This window comes from Somniosus microcephalus, chromosome 27 (genome assembly GCF_052327205.1).
Source record: "Somniosus microcephalus isolate GS21.2 chromosome 27, FLI_Smic_1.0, whole genome shotgun sequence".
Taxonomy (NCBI): Eukaryota; Metazoa; Chordata; class Chondrichthyes; order Squaliformes; family Somniosidae; genus Somniosus; species Somniosus microcephalus.
Window position 1 is genome coordinate 42481104 of NC_141013.1, and position 20086 is coordinate 42501189.

The 20086-nt window shown below is 43.4% G+C and overlaps 1 protein-coding gene across 12 annotated transcripts in view; it reads right to left on the minus strand.

The window, feature by feature from the left end:
* The window catches only part of arnt2 (aryl-hydrocarbon receptor nuclear translocator 2), a 715479-nt gene that overhangs the window by 199193 nt on the left and 496200 nt on the right, over positions 1-20086 (minus strand). For all 12 annotated transcript variants that reach the window (XM_085968885.1, XM_085968886.1, XM_085968889.1 and 9 more), the window contains one exon: positions 13371-13522. In XM_085968885.1, the coding sequence (XP_085825011.1) occupies positions 13371-13522 (152 nt within the window). The remainder of the gene's footprint in view (positions 1-13370; positions 13523-20086) is intronic.

The window sequence follows — 20086 nt, forward strand, 5'->3', positions numbered from 1 at the left end:
GATTTTATTGGTTGTTTGAACTTGTTGACTCTGACCCGAGTGCAATATTTCTGCTTATCTGGATAGACAGACAATACAGTGAGTCACCCACTGAAACTCCAGCGTGCAGCTTGCTACATTTGGGATAACTGTTAATCCCCAAAAGCACATACTCTGCAAGGACAAAAAGTGGGCTATTTTTAGACTGTAAGGGTCATAAGTCTGTTTATGGAAAATGTGGTCAGGTTATTGACCAAGAAACTGTGTAAGAGAACCCAAAACCATAATGCACTACAATATGAATTGCAGGGCATGTGATCCCCTGTGCACGAGGTCCCATTCTTGACTTTAATGTTGGGAGAGCTGCTGAGCTGGCTTTCAAGCAGTTCTCTGCAGCTGGGCAATGGGCATCATTCTATGTTGTATTGGTGTGCCCCTAGAAAAAGGGACCACCTCTGTAGCCTTTGCGCTGTCATAATGGGAACACCCTTTTTAGGGTTGAATATGGAGATGAGGGGTTGATGGTCCGTCAACAAGGTAAATTTTTGTCCCTGTAGGTAATGGTTGAATTTCTTCACTCCCCATACCAGGCTGAGTGCTTCCCTGTCGATTTGGGCATAGTTATGCTCAGCTGAGTTCAATGAGCCTAACGATGAAGTAGAGATACCCATATCTACCTCCGATCCGGTGATACTGGAACCCGATGAACCCGACACTGGCATTGAAGCCGAATCAGCCTTGCCAAAAGAACCTACTACACCACCAGAAACTACTACACCACCGAGGCGTTATCCGGACCGAGTCAGGAAGCCTCCAGAGAGACTGACTTATAATTAATTAACTGCAGCAATGTGTAGATTATTTTTCTTGTAACATGTAATTAATAATTACTTAAAATATTATGTACTGGTTGGCTAAAAGGGGAGGAATTGTAGTGTATGTGCCTTTAAGAGCCCCATGTGTACTGTAATGCCGGTAATGGCCACTCGGGCTATATAAGCCTGTATATTGTGTTGTATCAGTTAGTTCCCCTCCAGACTTTGTGTAGTAAACACCTATGAAACCAACTCCTGTCTTCAGTGTCTCTATCAACACACAGACACAACACCCATTGAATAGCGATAGGGGCTGGCACCTGAGTAACCGTGAATGTCTGATTGTAATCTAACTGGCTACTGCTTTTCAAGTGCTGCTTCATTCACTTTTCCGCAAGTCATTGTTTGATTATCATTTAAAGAAATATATATATATTTTATTTAAGAATGCTGAAAGTATTCAGAAACGCTTCATTGCTTTTGGTTATTGACTTTAGAAATTGGAAAATATCTTTACAGTTTTTCTTTGTGTTGCTCTTCCCCACCCTTAGTCCATTCCAAGTGCGCAGACAGAAGACAGGCATCTAAGCTCCTGTTGATAAGTTCGGTAAAAATTTATGATAGTAATTTATTAATCCCAGGAACGACCTTAATTGTGAAACATTTTCAGGTGCTGGGGCTTTTATGACCGCTTCAATTTTTTCAGGTGACTTATGCAACCCTTCCTTATTAATTATGTGGCCACAATATGATATTTGATTTTGGAAAAATTCGCACTTGGGGCGATTTGCTCGTAGGCCCCGTTCTCTCAGCCTAGTGAGCACCTGCTCCAAATTGGCAAGGTGCTCGTTGTCGTTTTCTCCTGTTACAAGGATGTCGTCTAGGTAGCATTGAGTCCCCGGAATCCCTTGGAGGACTTACTCCATAGCTCTTTGCCAGATAGCTGGAGCGGATGCTACTCCGAAAACCAGTCGATTGTACTGGTACAGACCTTTGTGTGTATTTATCGTGAGATACTTTTTAGAGGCCTCTTCAACCTCCATCTGTAGATATGCCTGTGCCAAGTCAATTTTGGTGAAACGTTTCCCTCCGGATAGTGAGGCGAAAATATCTTCTATCCTCGGAAGAGGATATTGTACCGTGTGAAGGACCGGGTTTACAGTCACCTTGAAGTCTCCACAGATGCGAATTTTTCTCTTCTTCAGATTTATCATTATTCAATGCTTTCTTCATGACTGGAACGATGGGTGTTGCCCACTCGCTCCAATCTATTTTGGATAATACGCCTGCCTTTTCCAAATTCTCCAGCTCTGCCTCGACTGCTGGACGAATTGCGTATGGCACCGGTCTTGCCTTAAAAAACTTGGGAATTGCTGCATCTTCCACTTTTATTGAGGCGGTGATGCCTTTCAAGGTTCCTAGTTTCTCTTGAAACACTTCTTTGGCGTTGGCCAAGATGTCTTTTAATCGTTCAGGTATGACGTCATCATCATTTTTTTTCCTTACTGGTCACCGTCAGTGCCTGAATGGAGTGCCAGTCTAAACGTATTTTCCTGATCCATTCACGTCCCAACAGCGGTGGACCACCATCTTGTAGAATGTATAAATACAACTTTTGTATTTCCTTGCCGTTGTATACAACAGGCACCCTTATTTTTCCTTTGGGGTATACTTTCTGCCCCGTATATGTTTTCAAGATAATGGATGTGTCTTTTAAAGGTATATGCGGAAATAGCCGCTCGTAATCCCGTCGATTTAGGACGGTCAGAGCTGATCCTGTATCTAGCTCCATTTTAACTGGGGACCCTGCTATCGTGAGGGTAACCCAAATGGTCTGGTAATCATCTTTGGCAATTACATTATGTAATTTGAGACAGCTTAGTCTCTTGTTTTCGGAGTCGCTATCGCTCTTCTGGTCTTCGGAGCTACTGTCCGTCAACATTTGTACCTTTCTGTACTTTTCTTTATTGATTTTTTTTTTCCTGTCTGTGGATTTTTTTTTTGTCCAGATCGGCATACCCGTGCAATGTGTCCAATCTTTCCGCATTGCCTGCATGCTTTGTCCTTGAACCAGCAGTCCCTCTGGTCATGGGTGGATCTGCCGCAGCGATAACATCTCTCGAAACCCTGTGTCATTTCATGGGTGCCGAAGTCCTGTGTCTTTTGTTGTATCTCTGCAGCTCCTCTTGCGGCTGCTTCGTATGATACAGCCATACTGAAAGCCTTGTCCAGTGTTAAATCTTTTTCAGAAAGCAGCCTTTTCTGTGTTCCTTCACTTAAGAGACCGCAGACGAATTTGTCTCGAAGATAATCTGCTAGTCCTGCCCCGAATTGGCAGTGTTTTGATAGCTTTCTTAATTCGGTGAGGTAATCAGCGTTACTTTCATTCTTGTGTTGATTTCTCTTGAAAAATTTGAATCGTTCCGCTATCAGCAGCGGTGAAGTGCTCCTGTAGGGTATCAACAATTTCTTTAAAATTCTTGTCCTTTGGTTTGGCTGGAGTGATTAAATTTCGTAACAGCCCGTATGTCTTTGCGCCCATTAGATTTAGCAGCACTGAAGCTTTTTGTTCATCTTCTATTCCATTTGCGGTGCAATATACCTCCACTCTTTCCACATGTGGTCCAATCCTCTATCTCGTTATCAAAAGCATCAATATTGCCAGACTTAGGCATCCTAGAAATAAAATGGCGCTTCCCGCGCTTTTCTTTCTTTTCTGCAGAAAAGATATGGCGCTTCCCGCGCTTCCCCGCCGCTGCTGCCGATGACAACGCTGTTTCCCGCGGTTTCCGTTCTTTTTATTTATTTATTTATTTACAGTTGGAGACTCGTTCCCGCCGACCTGCTTGCAGCGCCGGCCGTCTCCCGAGCGCTCCCTCCCCGTCTGTTACTGCTTGCCTCCGCTTTCGCTGCTTGGCCCAGCTGTAGAGCCAGCCGCTGGAGCCCCAGCCTGATGCCCAGGAAGGATTATTGCAGTACCTGCCACCAGCTTGGCTAGCTGGTGAAACCACAGCTTTTTCTTATTCTTGATTTTTCTACAACTTTGGACGCCAGAGGAATCGATGTCCTTGAGGTGCTGCCGAATTGCAGGTAAGTCCGTTTCCAATTCGTCGCCATTGTTGTGTCTGTGTGTTGATAGAGACACTGAAGACAGGAGTTGGTTTCATAGGTGTTTACTACACAAAGTCTGGAGGGGAACTAACTGATACAACACAATATACAGGCTTATATAGCCCGAGTGGCCATTACCATTACAGTACACATGGGGCTCTTAAAGGCACATACACTACAATGGGTGCTATTTAATCATTCACAGGATCATTAACCTTTTGTTAGTCTAGGACATAATGTAGCAAATAAGCATTTTAAGTTTCAAAACATGCTGACAGGAACAGATCTATCAAATAGGACTACGAAATGTAGTACATTTCCATCTAGAGAGATTATATATTACAATCCCCCCTACTTAGCTTGTGGCGGCAACCATCTATACCGGCCAATTTCCCATAACCATTTCCATCACCACAAAAATCAATTACAAAGGCACCGCTTACAGCGTATGAAGCGCGCCGGCTATTCCGGGCAATTCATTAAGCTCTTTGAACCTTTGTGGTAGATGGAGAGAATTTGAAATCCTCTGAAATATTCTGGCATTTCAGTGCGAAATGGATTAGACATAATGTGAGCTGGTCATTTTCATCATCAAACACAGAACAGGGGGCAGAGAAACTTTGCTGAGAATGCTCCTACCAGATCGGAACAGAAACCCAGAGCAACAATTAAAAGGTTTCTGAAACACACCCCATGTTGAAATTGACACAGTAAAACGAGACTGGCGGAAACTGACGGGCAGATTGAAATTGCTCTGAAACCCTCACTGATCCGATCCTCCAGCAACAGGCAGCAGCAGAGACAGAGCATCAATTTAGGACAGAAACTGGATAATGGGGTCAGAGTCTGACTGACGGGAGGGACACAATACTGGAGCTTTAACACACTTGGATTTACTTTAGCTTTGTAACCTTTAATTCACTCCGAATCCTCTGGAGGGTATCTGGACGACGAAAGAGACAGAGAGTAAGATGAAGCAGAAAAAGGGGGCGTATGACAGATGTCAGGTTGAAAATACAAGTGAGAACCAGGCTGAATATAGAAAGTTCAGAGGGGAAGTGAAAAAGGAAATAAGAGGGGCAAAGAGAGAGTATGAGAATAGATTGGCAGCTAACATAAAAGGGAATCCAAAAGTCTTCTATATGCATGTAAATAGTAAACGGGTATTAAGGAGGGGTGGGGACGATTAGGGACCAAAAAAAAAAGAGACCTACGCATGGCTGAGGTCCTAAATGAGTACTTTGCATCTACCTTTATCAAGGAAGATGCTGCTGCCAAAGTCATAGTGAAAGAGGAGGTAGTTGAGATACTGGATGGGATTAAAATTGATAGAGGTCCTAGAAATGCTGGCTGTACTTAAAGTAGATAAGTCACCAGGACCAGATGGGATGCATCCCAGGATGCCAAGGGAAGGTAAGGGTGGAAATTGCGGAGGTACTGGCTATAATCTTCCAATCCGCCTTAGATACGAGATGGTGCCAGCAGACTGGAGAATTGTAAATGTTACACCATTGTTCAAAAAAGGGTGCAAGGATAAACCTAGCAACTACAAACCAGTCAGTTTAACCTCAGTAGTGGGGAAGCGTTTAGAAACGATAATCGGGTCAAAATTAAGAGTCACTTGGACAAGTGTGGATTAATTAAGGAAAGCCAGCACGGATTTGTCAAAAGGAAAATCGTGTTTAAATAACTTGATTAAGTTTTTTGATGAAGTAACAGGGAGGGCTGATGAGGGCAATGTGGTTGATGTGGTGTACATGGACTTCCAAAAGGTGTTTGATAAAGTGCCACATAATAGGCTTGCCAGCAAAGTTGAAGCCCATGGAATAAAAGGGACAGTGGCAGCTGTCACCTCTTGAACCCTTGTTTGAAAAAATGCTGCTGGTAATTATTTTTATATATATTTTTTAAAATACCAGCACAAAATTCACAATTTGTAACCCCTCAGATAAACCTTTCTGTATTTTAGGGGAATATGAAGCTCGATTACTTCTGCTCACCAACATGGCCATTGGCAATGAGTGTTGGTGGGCTATTGAATTATGGGGGGCATCAAGGCCAAGCCTGACCCTGGGCCCACCATATGTCTGTACACAAGTACATTTGCTGCAGGAGTCCCTGGATAATGATCAGGAGCAGGCACTCTGGGCCATTTTCTCCTAACCCAGTAATGGCGAGGCTAATTGCAGCACCCTGACCATTGCCTCAGACAGCTCAGCACAGATTAGGGTTTGAACACTCCTGCTCGATGTGGCTCAGCTACTCATCATCTGAGGAACGCTCGAACTGCTCCACGTATCAGAATGTCAACATAATGGAGCAAGAATCTTTACCGCTGCTAATCATTGATACTTTATGAAATATCAGTAAACAATAGTAGGAAAAATAATTAAATCCCTACTAAAGGAGAAAATAGAACATCTAGAAATGAAAAATAATAATAAATAGTCAGCATGGATTTCAAAAGGAAAAGTCTTGCTTGACGAACTTAATTGAATTTTCTGAAGAGGTAACGGAGAGAGTAGACAAGGGTAATGGAGTAGAAGTAATTTATCTAGATTTTCAAAAGGCCTTCGATAAGGTACCACATAATAGAATAACGAATAGGATCAGGGAATGCAGAGTCAGGGGACAAGTAGCAGAATGGATAGCTAGCTGGCTTCAAGACAGAAAGCAGAGATTAGGGGTAAAGGGTAGCTATTCAGAGTGGCAGAAAGTGGGAAGTGGTGTTCCACAAGGATCAGTGCTGGGACCACTGTTGTTCACAATTTATATTAACGATTTAGACCTTGAAATCAAAAACACAATTTCTAAATTTGCGGACGACACCAAATTTGGGGGGGGGGGGTGTGGGGGAGATACTGAGGAGGACTGCAACAAATTACAAGACAACATTAATAAACTTGCAGAATGGACATATAATTGGCAAATGAAATTCAACACAGATAAATGTGAGGTATTACGTTTTGGTAAGGGAAATAGGGAGGTCACATATTATTTGAAAAATAAGAATCTAAATGGGGTACAGGAACAAAGGGATCTAGGAGTACAAATAGACAAGTCACAAAGTATCGACACAGATTAACAAGGCCATAAAAAAGGCAAACCAAGCACTAGGGTTTATTTCTAGAGGGATAGAATTGAGAAATAGTGAGGTTATGCTAAACTTGTATCGAACCTTGGTTAGACCACACTTGGAGTACTGTGTGCAATTCTGGCCGCCATATTATAAAAAGGATATAGAGGCACTGGAGAGGGTGCAGAGAAGATTTACAAGGATGATACCAGAAATGCGAGGTTATGCTTATCAGGAAAGGATGAACAGGCTGGGTCTCTTTTCTCTTGAAAAAAGCCAGCTGAGGGGTGACCTGTTAGAGGTCTTTAAAATCATGAAAGGTTTTGATAGAGTAGATACAGAGAGAGTGTTTCCACTTGTGGGGAAGAGCAAAACTAGAGGCATCAATATAAGATAGTCACCAAGAAATCAAATAGGGAATTCAGAAGAAACGTCTTTACCCAGAGTGGCAAGAATGTGGAACTCGTTGCTACAGGGAGTGGTTGAAGCAAATAGTATAGATGTATTTAAGGGGCGGTTAGATAAGCATATGAGGGAGAAGGGAATAGAGGGTTATGCTGATAGGCCTTGATGAGGAAAGACAGGAGATGGCTTGCGTGGAGCATAAACACCAGCATAGACTGATTGGGCCGAATGGCCTGTTTCTGTTTATCCTATGTAATGTGACAGGAAAGAGAGAGTAGTGGTGAACGGTTGTTTTTCGGACTGGAGGAAGGTATACAGTGGTGTTCTCCAGGGGTCGGTACTAGGACCACTGCTTTTCTTGATGTATATAAATGACTTGGACTTGGGTGTACAGGGCACAATTTCAAAACTTGGAAGTATAGTGAACAGTGAGGAGGATAGTGATAGACTTTAAGAGGACATAGACAGGCTGGTGGAATGGACAGAATCGTGTCAGATGAAATTTAACGCAGAAAAGTGCAAAGTGATACATTTTGGTAGGAAGAGCGAGGAGAGGCAAAATAAACCAAAGGGTACAATTCTAAATGGGGTGCATGAACAGAGAGAGCTGGGGATATATATGCACAAATCATTGAAGGTGGCAGGGCAGGTTGAGAAAGCGGTTAAAAAAACATACGGGATCCTGGGCTTCATAAATGAGGGGCTTCAGTTATGTGGACAGACCAGAGAAGTTGAGGTTGTTCTCCTTAGAGCAAAGAAGGTTGAGAGGAGATTTGACAGAGGTGTTTAAAATCATGAGGGGTCTAGACAGAGTAGGCAGAGAAAAACTGTTCCCATCGGCGGAAGGGTCGAGAAGCAGAGGACACAGGTTTAAGGTGATTGGCAGAAGAACCAAAGGCAACAAGAGGAAAAACTTTTTTACAGTGAGTGGTTATGATCTGGAATGCACTGCCTGAAAAGGCGGTGGAGGCAGATTCAATTGTGGCTTTCAAAAGGGAATTGGATAAGTACATGAAGGAAAAAAATTTGCAGGGCTACGGGGAAAGGGCAGGGGAGTGGGACTAGCTGAGGCTCGATGGGCCGAATGGCCTCCTTCTGTGCTGTAACCATTCTATGATTCTATGGAGCTAATGTTTATTTCACCATCCAAGGTTTATAGTGGTCTCCTCTACATTGGGTGACCGCTTTGCGGAACACCTCTGTTCAGTTCGTAAGGGGGACCCCGAGCTTCCGGTCGCCTGTCACTTTAATTCACCGCTCCACTCCCACTCAGACCTCACCATCCTCGGCCTCTTGCATTGTTCCACGGAAGCTCAGCGTAAGCTCGAGGAACAGCACCTCATCTTTCGATTAAGCACTTTACAGCCTTCTGGACTCAACATAGAGTTCAACAATTTCAGATGATAACCTGGCCCCTATCATATATATATTTTTTATCCACACGTTTTGTTTGTGCCTTCTGTTCTTCTCTCCCACAGGGCAGCTGTCCTTCATTCTGCCAGCGCAATTTACACTTCATCTAGAGCCATCCTTTGTTTCTTAACCTGTCCCATTACCATCTCCTTTTGCCTTGAATATCTCTTAATGTCTCTTAACTTCCTCTGCCTTCTATCCTATCACAGGCCTTCCCTTTTGTTCTTTCATCCCCTCCCCCATTTCCCAGCCCCTACACTTGCTCAAAAATCTGTTCCATTTCCTGCTTTTTTCCAGTTCTGACAAAAGCTCATCGACCTGAAACGTTAACTCTGTTTCTATCTTCACAGATGCTGCCTGACCTGCTGAGTATCTCCAGCATTTTGTTTTTATTTCAGATTTCCAGCATCTGCAGTATTTTCTTTTTGTTTTATAAGCAGCACAGACTGTATTAATCAATAACCCAGTGATGCTAACCAACTAGTTTCTATAACAAAGAAAAAAAAAGAATTGCACTGATATAGCACCTTTCATGACCTCAGGATGTCCCAAAGCACAGTCAGTGTTGTAAGGTATGAAACCTGGCAGCCAATTTGAGCACAGCAAGCTCCCACAAACAGCAATGTGATAATGACCAGATAAACTGTATTTGTGACGTTGGTTGAGGGATAAATACTGGCCAGAACACCCGGGAGAACTCCCACTGCTCTTCTTCGAATAGTGTCGTTGGATCTTTTACATCCACCTTAGAGGGCAGGCGGGGCCTCGGTTTAATGTCTCAGCCGAACCACGGCACCCTCCTACAGTGCAGCAGTTGTTCAAGTCTCTGAAGTCGGACTTGAACCCACAATCTTCTGACTCAGGAGCAAGAGCACCACCACTGAGCCACGGGTGACACGACTTTATATTGCAGCTGTTTTACTGAATGCATTTATACTGCAAGACAGATGATTATGATGTCTACCATGTCAGAGAATTTAGTGTTTGAATGACCACGTGGACAGTGGAAATGGAGAAAGGGCCTGCTTCACCTCTAGGGTTGTCTATTCCAATGCTCTCCTCATTGGAGTTTCCCATGCATAAACTAGAATTTGTTCCCAACTCTGCTGCCTCATCCTATCCCACATCAGGTCCTGCCCTCGTCACATTGTTCTCCATTGGCTTCCTGTCCCCGACTCATTAAATTTGAAATCCTTCTCCTCAGCTACGAGTCTGTCCGTAGCCTCGCCCACCAAACTCCGCCAACCCCATTTGGCAGCATGTGCCCTCTACTCTTCAGATTCTGGCCCTCTTTGCACCCACCCCCCCCATCCCTCTACCTTGAGTCACAGAGCCTTCAGCTGACATTCTAAATTGCTCTCTCTATATCGCCCCTCCCCCCTGCTACCTCCCACTCTCCTTCAAAAAACACAATACATACCTCTTTCAGTCATGTCCCCTAACTTTTCTCCTCTCACTGCTGTGTTCAGTTTCACTTCTGTGAAGCACTTTGGACATTGTATTGCGTTAGAGGCCCAAGTTATAAACACACCAGTGACCTCGATGGAGTTGATGCTAGGAAGAGCAATGATGGGGCTAACTATAACTGTGATTTATTTGGAAGGAAGGTACGAGTCTGGGAAAGAAGGGTCAAATCTGCTGGGAAAATATGTTTGAAAAAAGAAGAAAAATTAAGTGGCAGGCTACAGCATCTTTGACATGAGAATAGGGAAGGATTGGGCTCGAGGCATTAGTGAAATGAAGACATGGCAGCACATCTGTTGTGATCTGAGCAGCTGGAGAAACTAGTTGCTGAGATATTCTAAATACATTTTGTATTCCACTACCGTTAGGAAAAACTTATACACCAGTTTGTACGTTATATGTATGTATTGTATAAAACAAAGCTCATTATATCTTGTATTACAGTCCCCACCGATTATAGTGGGCATGTTCGTGCAAACACGATTTGCCCACTACACGAGGCGGCTGGAGTAACAAATTAATTTTTAGAAAGCACAGCGCTCAGTCTAGCCCGCTCCCAGTTACTGTTAAATAAAGCAATTAAATATGCTAGTGCATAAAGCTTTTATATTAAATTCCTCTGCATACTTTTGTAAACGCAGGCTTTAGCCTGGTTGGACAATATGCCCCAAAGAATCAGGTGCACAAAATCTCACTAATTGGGAATGACAGTCACTACTGAGCTTCTTTCCTTCTGTTTTGAATTATATTTGTGCTATGCGAGGTGGAAGCATTTTGCCTTATTCAGCTATGGAGAGCTGAACGGGGCTAAAGTACGCAGTGGTCTGTCAGTTTCTCCATTACAGCGGACAAATGCAGCTCGACTCTCAGCGGGCTGTGACGGACGGTGTCTCTCAACTTTGTTACTTGTTTGTGAGCAGCAATCGAATGAGTTTTAGAGGCGGGGGGGGGGGGGGCGGGGGAGTGACTGAAGGCGGCAGGACTGCCTCAAAGGACTTTAAAGAGCTGTGAACAGCCCAAAATAGTCAGCACACTTAATACGTTTTAAGGGACGCCTTTGTAATTGACGCTTATGGTGATGGTAAATGGTCAGCGGCATTTGACTGATAGAGGAGGCTGTCTGATTTTTACATTAAACTGTAAATCTCTTGAGAAATGCAGAACATGTCCCTCAGCCTAATAGTGTTTTTTTTGGAAAAAGAAATTTAAATGAAAGCAAGCCAACGGTGATGCAAACAATAATGGTTGTATAATGCCACGTGTCTCCTGTCTTTGCAGACTTGATGTAACTTCAGGGAACAAGCATCTTTATAAAATATAATGCACACGAGTCCCACTGTCCTCTACAAATAAACCAATTAACAAAATATTAAGGTAAAAAGTAAATATGAGCATTGAACAAGACTACTTTAAAAACATCAGATTTTATGACCACGTCATAGCAATGACTCTGTGAACTGATTGATAAAATGAACAGTTATACATTTAAAACGCTGATCAGTTTAAACAAGCTTTCACTAATTACATTTTTTACTAGTTGATGTTCCTCCCCCACTATTAAAGTTATTAAAATACAAATTCCAAAGTCAAAGAATTCTCCAACTTAATTTACAGATATACATTAGAAAGTACAGCGTAGTCAATTGTCGTGACAACTTGGAAGCGATGTTATGAGGTTTTACTTAATCCTTTTAATGGCCTTGCACCTTCCTACTGTGCTTCTTTCAGCAATTCCTTTTAGGAGGAAGTTTCAAGCTTACTTTTGAGATTCAAAAAGTGTTGTGCCCATTGGAAAAGTCAAGAGAAGTCTCTGGCGGTTCGCCAAAGTGGTATCGTTTTCATGAAAAAAAAGCACGATTCAGCAAACCTTTTCATGTTTATTTATGAACACGTGACAATGTAACTTGCACAGATTAGCCTCATACGGCGAGTGATGCAGGGGACTTCCAGCTTACCTCTTCTCCACAAACAAAATATCTGTGCACAAAATATTGTTATGGAAACAATGGGCTGGAATCTACTGTCAAAATAACAATGAGGCTAATGGACCTCACCGTTATTTACGTGCACATCGGACAGCAATCAGACGAGCGCAGATGTGCAGTTAAATGCGGAAATCCGGAAGTTGCTGTCTGAGATGCACTGCTCCTCCGCATGTTGCACGAAAACGGCATCTCACCGCCTGACTCACCATTCAAATGTATTGAACAGTGTGAAGTTCCTGTACTAAACTCGCCACAGAAAGTTAGGGCTTGTCCAGTTCAATCTAAGTACCCTTATTTATGGCGTGATAAGTGTTAATTATTGCCAAACAACCTCTCCAACACTGAAAATTAACTTTTACAAGTGTGGAGTCTCATTTCTTCAGATTTTAATTGCCGTTGGAGATTTTAAAAAAATTAAACAACTTTTTTTTTTTTTTTACAAACTTTTCCTTTGTATCAATTCAATTCAATTCAATTCAATTCAATTCAATTCAAATGCTTTATTGGCATGAAAGTTTACAGAGAACCATATTGCCAAAGCTTACATTGCAAAAAGGTACAGTTTTCTAACATTCTGTAGGTGTCAATCGATTTGACATTTGTTGTTTTCTTTCTCTCTCTTAATCCAATCTTTCTTTCCCTCTCTTTATTTTGCTTTCTGCACGTGATTTGACATTGAATTCACTTTCTAACTCTGCACTGTTAATTAACAATTTTTCAGTCTGATTGGTTAAGACGACACAGTTGCTTGCACTGTTCACACAGGTCCCAGATGGCCCGTAGAGGGCGCCACACCGTCTGTATCTCTAATTTACAGCAACATGCCATGCAAAGGCTTGTGGAGAGTAAATAGGCAAGAGCAAATCTAACAAACAGCCGGCGCCGTTCGTTTGCCGGCTACAGTAAATTCTGGCCCATTGTTTCCTGGCAAGTCCAGTAATGGAAGATAAGTACCTAACACATGATGAATAAAACCGCTCTCATGTAATCACTACTAAAATTGAACTACACCTGTATATTTCAACTGGCTTTAAATCTATACTATACACTTTTAATTCAAATCACACTATTCCAACTTGGCTACATCATAAGTGAACACAATATTTAATTACAGACACTTACTTTACATTGGTGTTGGTGCAGATAATATATTCAATTTCGTCTGAATAGGGATTCTGGAAAGTAAAACTGCTCGTCCTTATCCATAACCACTCCCTGCTTTTTGTTCGGAAGCGGTACATCACTGACAGGACCTGCCCTTTCAACTTCACAACCTATGGGGGGAAAGAACAGAAAATAATTGTTAGATATATGCAGTTTATTCTAAGATTAATGAACATGAGACTAACGGATGATTTCTAACATGGAATTGTGACTTGAGCTGGATTGTCCTTGTAAAAGAACTTGGTCAGGCCTCAGTTAAAATACTGGGTCCAGTTTTGCTCTCCTCACATGGTGGGTGATATTGAGGCTTTCGAAAGGGTCTAGAGGGCGGCCACTGGACTAATTCCCAGTTGAAAACATCTTAGTTATCAAAATAGGCTAACAGAGCTGGGACTCTCCACTTTAAAGAAGTGTAGACTTACGGGTGATCTGATCGAGGTTTATAAGATGATGAAGGGAACAGATTGTGTTCGACTTGACAGTTTGTTTCAATTACAGGAAACTTTGGTTTATCCGGAGGTTAACTGTCCAGAATGCTCGATCCACCGGCAAAAATCAGGAGCCGTTTCGTTAGTTTTTTTTTTCTTCTCATTGCTTTTTTTTCCACCAGTCAGGCTCTGCAAGGTCTCGCTGAAGCTGTTGCTAAGCTACAGAGACGCTTGCAAGGTACGGCCGACTGTATAGAAGCTGTAGGGTTTGTTGCCAGATACGGAGCTCCGTATGTTTCAACATTAGCGCTGGTTTGTCCGGCAGTTTTGATGGGACGGCAACAGCTCGGTCCCGTCGGTGCCGGATAGCACAAAGTTTCCTGTAAATAGGTTAGGGAGGACCAGGGGTCACAATTTTAAGTTGTACAAAGCCAGATCTAGGTTAGCTGTCAGGAGGTGGTTCTTTTCCCAGAGAATACCAGGTATTGCGGTGGACAACGATTCACTGAATTCCTTCAAGCAAGAGCTGGATGTATTTCTGACTGGGTGGAGTTCACCTCGTACAAAAAGTAGGAACTGCAAGGAATTATCAGGGCCAGAGTGATCTCCTGGAGTAGTTTCGATCGCCGTGGGGGCAGGGGAAATTTCCCAGATTTCTCCCCAAATTAGCCTGGGTTTTTAATGTTTCCCATCTCCCAGGAGATCCCATCGTTTTTCCCATCTCCCAGGAGATCCCATCGTTTTTCCCATCTCCCAGGAGAGCTCATCATTTTCGGTGGGGTGGGGAGCAATGTTCCCTGTAATTTTTTTTTGGTGCGGTCCCTTTAACTGTCCATTTAATTTTTCGCACATGCGCGGTTATTTACATTGAAAAGCTAGTGAGCGGCCTGTGCAGGACCTCCAGGCCGCTGCACAGCTGCATGGGAACATTGATGGGGAGTGTATATATTGTGACACAAGGTAATTGTGTGGGAGGGGTTGGGTGGACCCGAGGGTTTTTTCCTGTCCGCCATTGTTCGGATGTTCGTTTGTGCCTATGATCTGAAGCAGTGCTGTGTTATTATTGCCGTTTTCATCCCAATCATTTTTCAGCTTTCTTTTCAGGCATGCAGCTCTAAAAAGACTATGGTTAATAGATGTTAAGTCTTTTACTTTTCAGTCAATGTGTTCAACTGTGGCCCACTTGGGGATGTAGCACTTTCCGATCAGCAGTGGTGAGACTCCCGGCTGATAGAAGTTAAGCCATACAATCACCGAGTAGCAGCTTAGCAAGCAGGAAATAAGCTTCCTTACTACTTTACGGCACCAGCAGGAGGTAATCCAGATGTGGCTAACGGAAAATTGCAGTGTCATGTAACAGAAAACACAAAAATTGAGCCAGTAGCAGACCTTATCTTCAAGCATAACCTCTTGAGGAAGGGTGTGATCTTCATCATGGGAAGGCGCTTGTCTCCACCACCAAATGACATGCCAGCAAACAGGTTTGCAAGGCAGTTCATCACTAGCGAGTTGACCAATTGAAGAACTCACCAGAGGAAAAAAAATTTCAATCATATCAAGAAATCGGGTGAATTAGAAAGATGATGTCGCGCTGTCTCCTAGGCCAGGACCAGCCTTAGGCGAGGCCAACAACTGGCGGTGTTACAGTCCATGTTATAACCACAGGAATCTGGAGGGTGATTGATGTCAAAATGGGGTTATCCGCCACAAAACTGGCAATTCATTTTCCATGCCCATTTTCTCCCCTCCCCAACTCCCCTGAACTTTGCTACATAACCATTATTCATGTGCGAGTTCAGAGAGTGAATATCTGCAGACTATTTGGGTGAAGGGGCATTATAGCGAACTCCCTGGTGCATGATCCAGCTCTCATGGGCTAATCTTGTTGAGCCAGAGAGAGCACCTTTAACGCAGGAAAATGTCCCAAGGTGCTTCACAGGAGCGTAATAGACGGAAATCGACTCCGAGTCTGGGGGTAACAAAAACACGGATGAGGGTTTCAGCGGCAGACGGGCCGAGGCCGAGGCGGGTGATGTTACGGAGGTGGAAGCAGGCAGTCTTTGTGAAGGCCTGGGTATCGGGTTGGAAGCTCAGCTCAAGATCAAATAGGATGCCAAGGCTGCACACAGTCTGGTTCAGCCTGAAACAGTGGCGGGGAGGGAGATGGAATCAACGATGAGGGAATGGAGTTGTGGCAGGGGATAAAGACAATGGCTTCTGTATTCCCAATGTTTAATGGGAGGAAATTGTGGTTCATCCAGGACTGGATGTCGGACAAGCAGGCTGACCACACAGAGGCAGTCTCCAATAGTAATTGGAAAACTTCAAAGATTGCTTATTTCATCTATAATACTAGCTCTCTTTCAGTACCTATACATGCAATAATTTAAACTGCAAAATAAAACCTTTGTGATACCCTGCCAATATACACAATTTATCACTCCAAAGATGAACACGAACCAACTGCAGTAGAGAATCCCAATACACGTCCACCATAATGAGACCAGTCACCAGCACAGATAATAAAAGCAACTCTGTACATTAATAAATCATCAGCATATGTACTCAGTGAGCAAGGAAGGAGCAGTGCCTCATGGATTCAGGGTGTATTGGAAAGAAATCACGCACATCCTAAACCCAAGGCCCGAAGAGGTAGGTAAGGAGGTCAGTGCGCCTGCCTTCAAAGTGAATGTTGCAGTATCAGAAAGCCAAGCATGTCATGGCCACCATGCAAGTGGCATTCGATGAAAGGATGGAAAGACTCATCTTAAAAATTACTCTAAACTGGAGCAACAAATGATTTCATCACATTCCACTATGGAAGGAACGTCAACTGGCTAGTAGCTACCTTAGCAACCTCTGTAACTCAGGAACTACACGGAATAGAGCACAGCTTCAAAATACATATGGGTTCAGTTAGACAATGACAATCAATGTTGCAGACAACCATGAGGGAACCTTCTGTGACTTAACAGAGATATTGTAATTGCACCATGAACAGGTCCTAATATCAGTAGGCTTAGTAAAGAGCAAGTTGTTGGAGCTTAGGCCAGCAGTCTATTCCTAATGTCAGAAAACCCTGGATACATATCTTTGCAAGTCCCACTAGAAGCAGTGAATCCACCATGATGACCGTTCAAGGCACCAGATCTCTGAATCTCCACCAGAGCCTCCCACTGATCCTTCCAGCATCTTTCAAACCAGAATCCTTAGTTGGATGAGCCACCTTCTATCAGAAAGATAGCTTAGAGGGCTCCTCTACAGGTACATAACCACAGGGTGAGAAGTGAAGTCGAAGGCCGACGGGGAAGAACACAAAATACACACCGGGTGGCATTTGGCACTTATTCTATGAACACACTAAATCGATTTAATTACCATCTTTGTCCCCTCTATGACACACATTTTCCAGTAGGCATAGAGGGAACAGTAGGTTCAGGTGCTGGGAATGGATGCAGTTGTGACAGGAAAAAGGCAAGCTGCCAATGACAAGTGATTTATTTTATTCTGAAATTATTGTATGTACATGTAATCTTTCATGTGGGTGTAAGACTGATATAACAGGGTGGTATGTAACCTAGCATCAACCAGACTGGTGTCAAAATTCATGCCTTCATACAGGTTTCCTTAATTGAAATAGGTCAAAGGTAGCCCTAACCTTTTTTTTTAATCATTCTTCAGGATGTGGCATTGCTGGCATTTAGTGCCAATCGCTAGCTGCCCTCGAGAAGATTATGGGGGGCCTTCCTATTGAACCACTGCAGTCGCCATGGGGTGAAGGTACTCCCACAATGCTGTTAGGTAAGGAGTTCCAGGATTTTGAACCAGTGACGATGAAGGAACAGCAATATATGTTCGTCAGGATGGCGTGTGACTTGGAGGGGAACTTAGAGGGGGTGGTGTTCCCATGCACCCACTGCCCTTGTCCTTCAGTGGAGGTCGCGGGATTGAGAGGTGCTGTCGGAGAAACCTTGGCATCTTGCTGCAGTGCATCCTGTAGATGGTGCAGCCATGATACACCGGTGGTGGAGGGAGTGGATGTTTAAGCTGGTGGATGGTTGCTGATCAAGTGGATGGTTGCTGATCAAGTGGGCTGCTTTGACCTGGTTGGTGTTGATCTTCTTGAAACATAGAAGATAGGAGCAGGAGTAGGCTATTCGGCCCCTCGAGCCTGCTCTGCCATTCAATGCGATCATGGCTGATCATCCAAATTCAGTACCCTGTTCCTGCTTTCTCCCCATACCCCTTGATCCCTTTAGCCTTAAGAAATATATCCAACTCCTTCTTGAATATATTTAATGAATTGGCCTCCACTGCCTTCTGTGGTAGAGAATTCCACAGGTTCACCACTCTCTGGGTGAAGAAATTCCTCATTTCTGTCCTAAATGGCCTACCCCTTATCCTTAGACTCTGACCCCTGGTTCTGGACTCCCCAACCATCGGGAACATCCTTCCTGCATCTAGTCTGTCCAGTCCTGTCAGAATTTTATAAGTTTCAATGAGATCCCCTCTCATTCTTCTAAACTCCAGCGAGTACAAGCCCAATCGACCCAATCTCTCCTCATACGTCATTCCTGCCATCCCAGGTATCAGCCTGGTGAATCTTCGCTGAACTCCTTCCATGGCAAGAATATCCTTCCTCAGATAAGGCGACCAAAACTGCACACAATACTCAAGATGTGGTCTCACCAAGGCCCTGTACAACTGCAGCAAGACATCCTTGTTCCTGTACTCAAACCCTCTCGCTACGAAGGCCAACATACCATTTGCCTTCTTAACCGCCTGCTGCACCTGCATGCTTACCTTCAGCAACTGGTGCACAAGGACACCCAGGTCTCGTTGCACTTCCCCTTCTCCCAATCTATTGCCATTCAGATAATAATCTGCCTTCCTGTTTTGACACCAAAGTGGATAACCTCGCATTTATCCACGTTATATTGCATCTGCCATGCTTCTGCCCAATCACCCAACCTGTCCAAATCATACTGGAGTTTCTCGGCATCCTCCTCACAGCACACACGCCCACCCAGCTTTGTGTTGTCTGCAAACTTGGAGCTATTACATCTAGTTCCCTTGTCTAGATCATTAATATATATTGTGAATAGCTGGGGTCCAAGGATCGATCCCTGCGGTACCCCACTAGTCACTGCCTGCCACTCGGAAAAAGACCCGTTTATTCCAACTCTTTGCTTTCTGTCTGCCAACCAGTTCTCTATCCAAGTCAATACCTTGTCCCCAATCCCATGTGCCTTAACTTTACACGCTAATCTCTTATGCGTGACCTTATCGAAAGCCTTCTGAAAGTCCAAATACACTGGTTCTCCCTTATCTATTTTACCAGTTACATCCTCAAAAAATTCCAGCAGATTAGTCAAGCACGATTTACCATTTGTAAATCCAGTGAGTGTTGTTGCAGCTGCAACCATCCAGGGAGAGTATTCCATCACACTCCTGACTTATGCCTTGTAAATGGTGGAAAGCCACCTGCCACAGAATACCGAGCCTCTGACTTCTCTAGTAGCCATGGTAATTATGTGGCTGGTTCAGTCTGGTTAACATAAGTTAATTATAATTTCTAATGCATGAATGGTGAACAAGTGCAATTTTAAAGCCATGTCGGAAAATGGGAACTAACGAGACTTTTCGCCCAGCAGTGCGTTTTTTGCCTGATCAGTCATCGGTAACAATCACCAAATTGAGGGTCGTCACCGTTGAGACTATTACAAGTGCGAAGGTGCTAAGGTACATAACCACTGGCTTTGTCTGGAACATGGGCAACACAACAAAATAACAAAAATTAAAGTTTTGCAAACAGTGATACAATGTAAGCACAATTTAATCAACAGCCTGTCTGCAAATTCCACTGAAGCAAAAACCTTTGGTTACAGTTAGATTGGTAGAATTCAATAAGAGAACTAAACTGTAAGAGCTAAAGCAATAACCAAAACAGCTGAATTGTAGCCAATAGTACCAACATATTGTTCTCCCAACTAATATCCCAAGTGCTAGGAATTGTCATAAATTGCTGGTACCATGCATTTCGATGATTAACTGAGCACGTGTTTCGGAACTCATTAATAGATGCCAGCGTAGCACCGTTAAACAGAACAGTTCTGTGGTTCAGGTTGAGCCACAAGACCTTTAGCCTACTGAAGCTGTCAAAATACTAATTACTCCCACTTAACAGGAAATCTTGCAATATTATTAAAGTCAAACATTAATTACACTGAAGTGATAACTGTATGT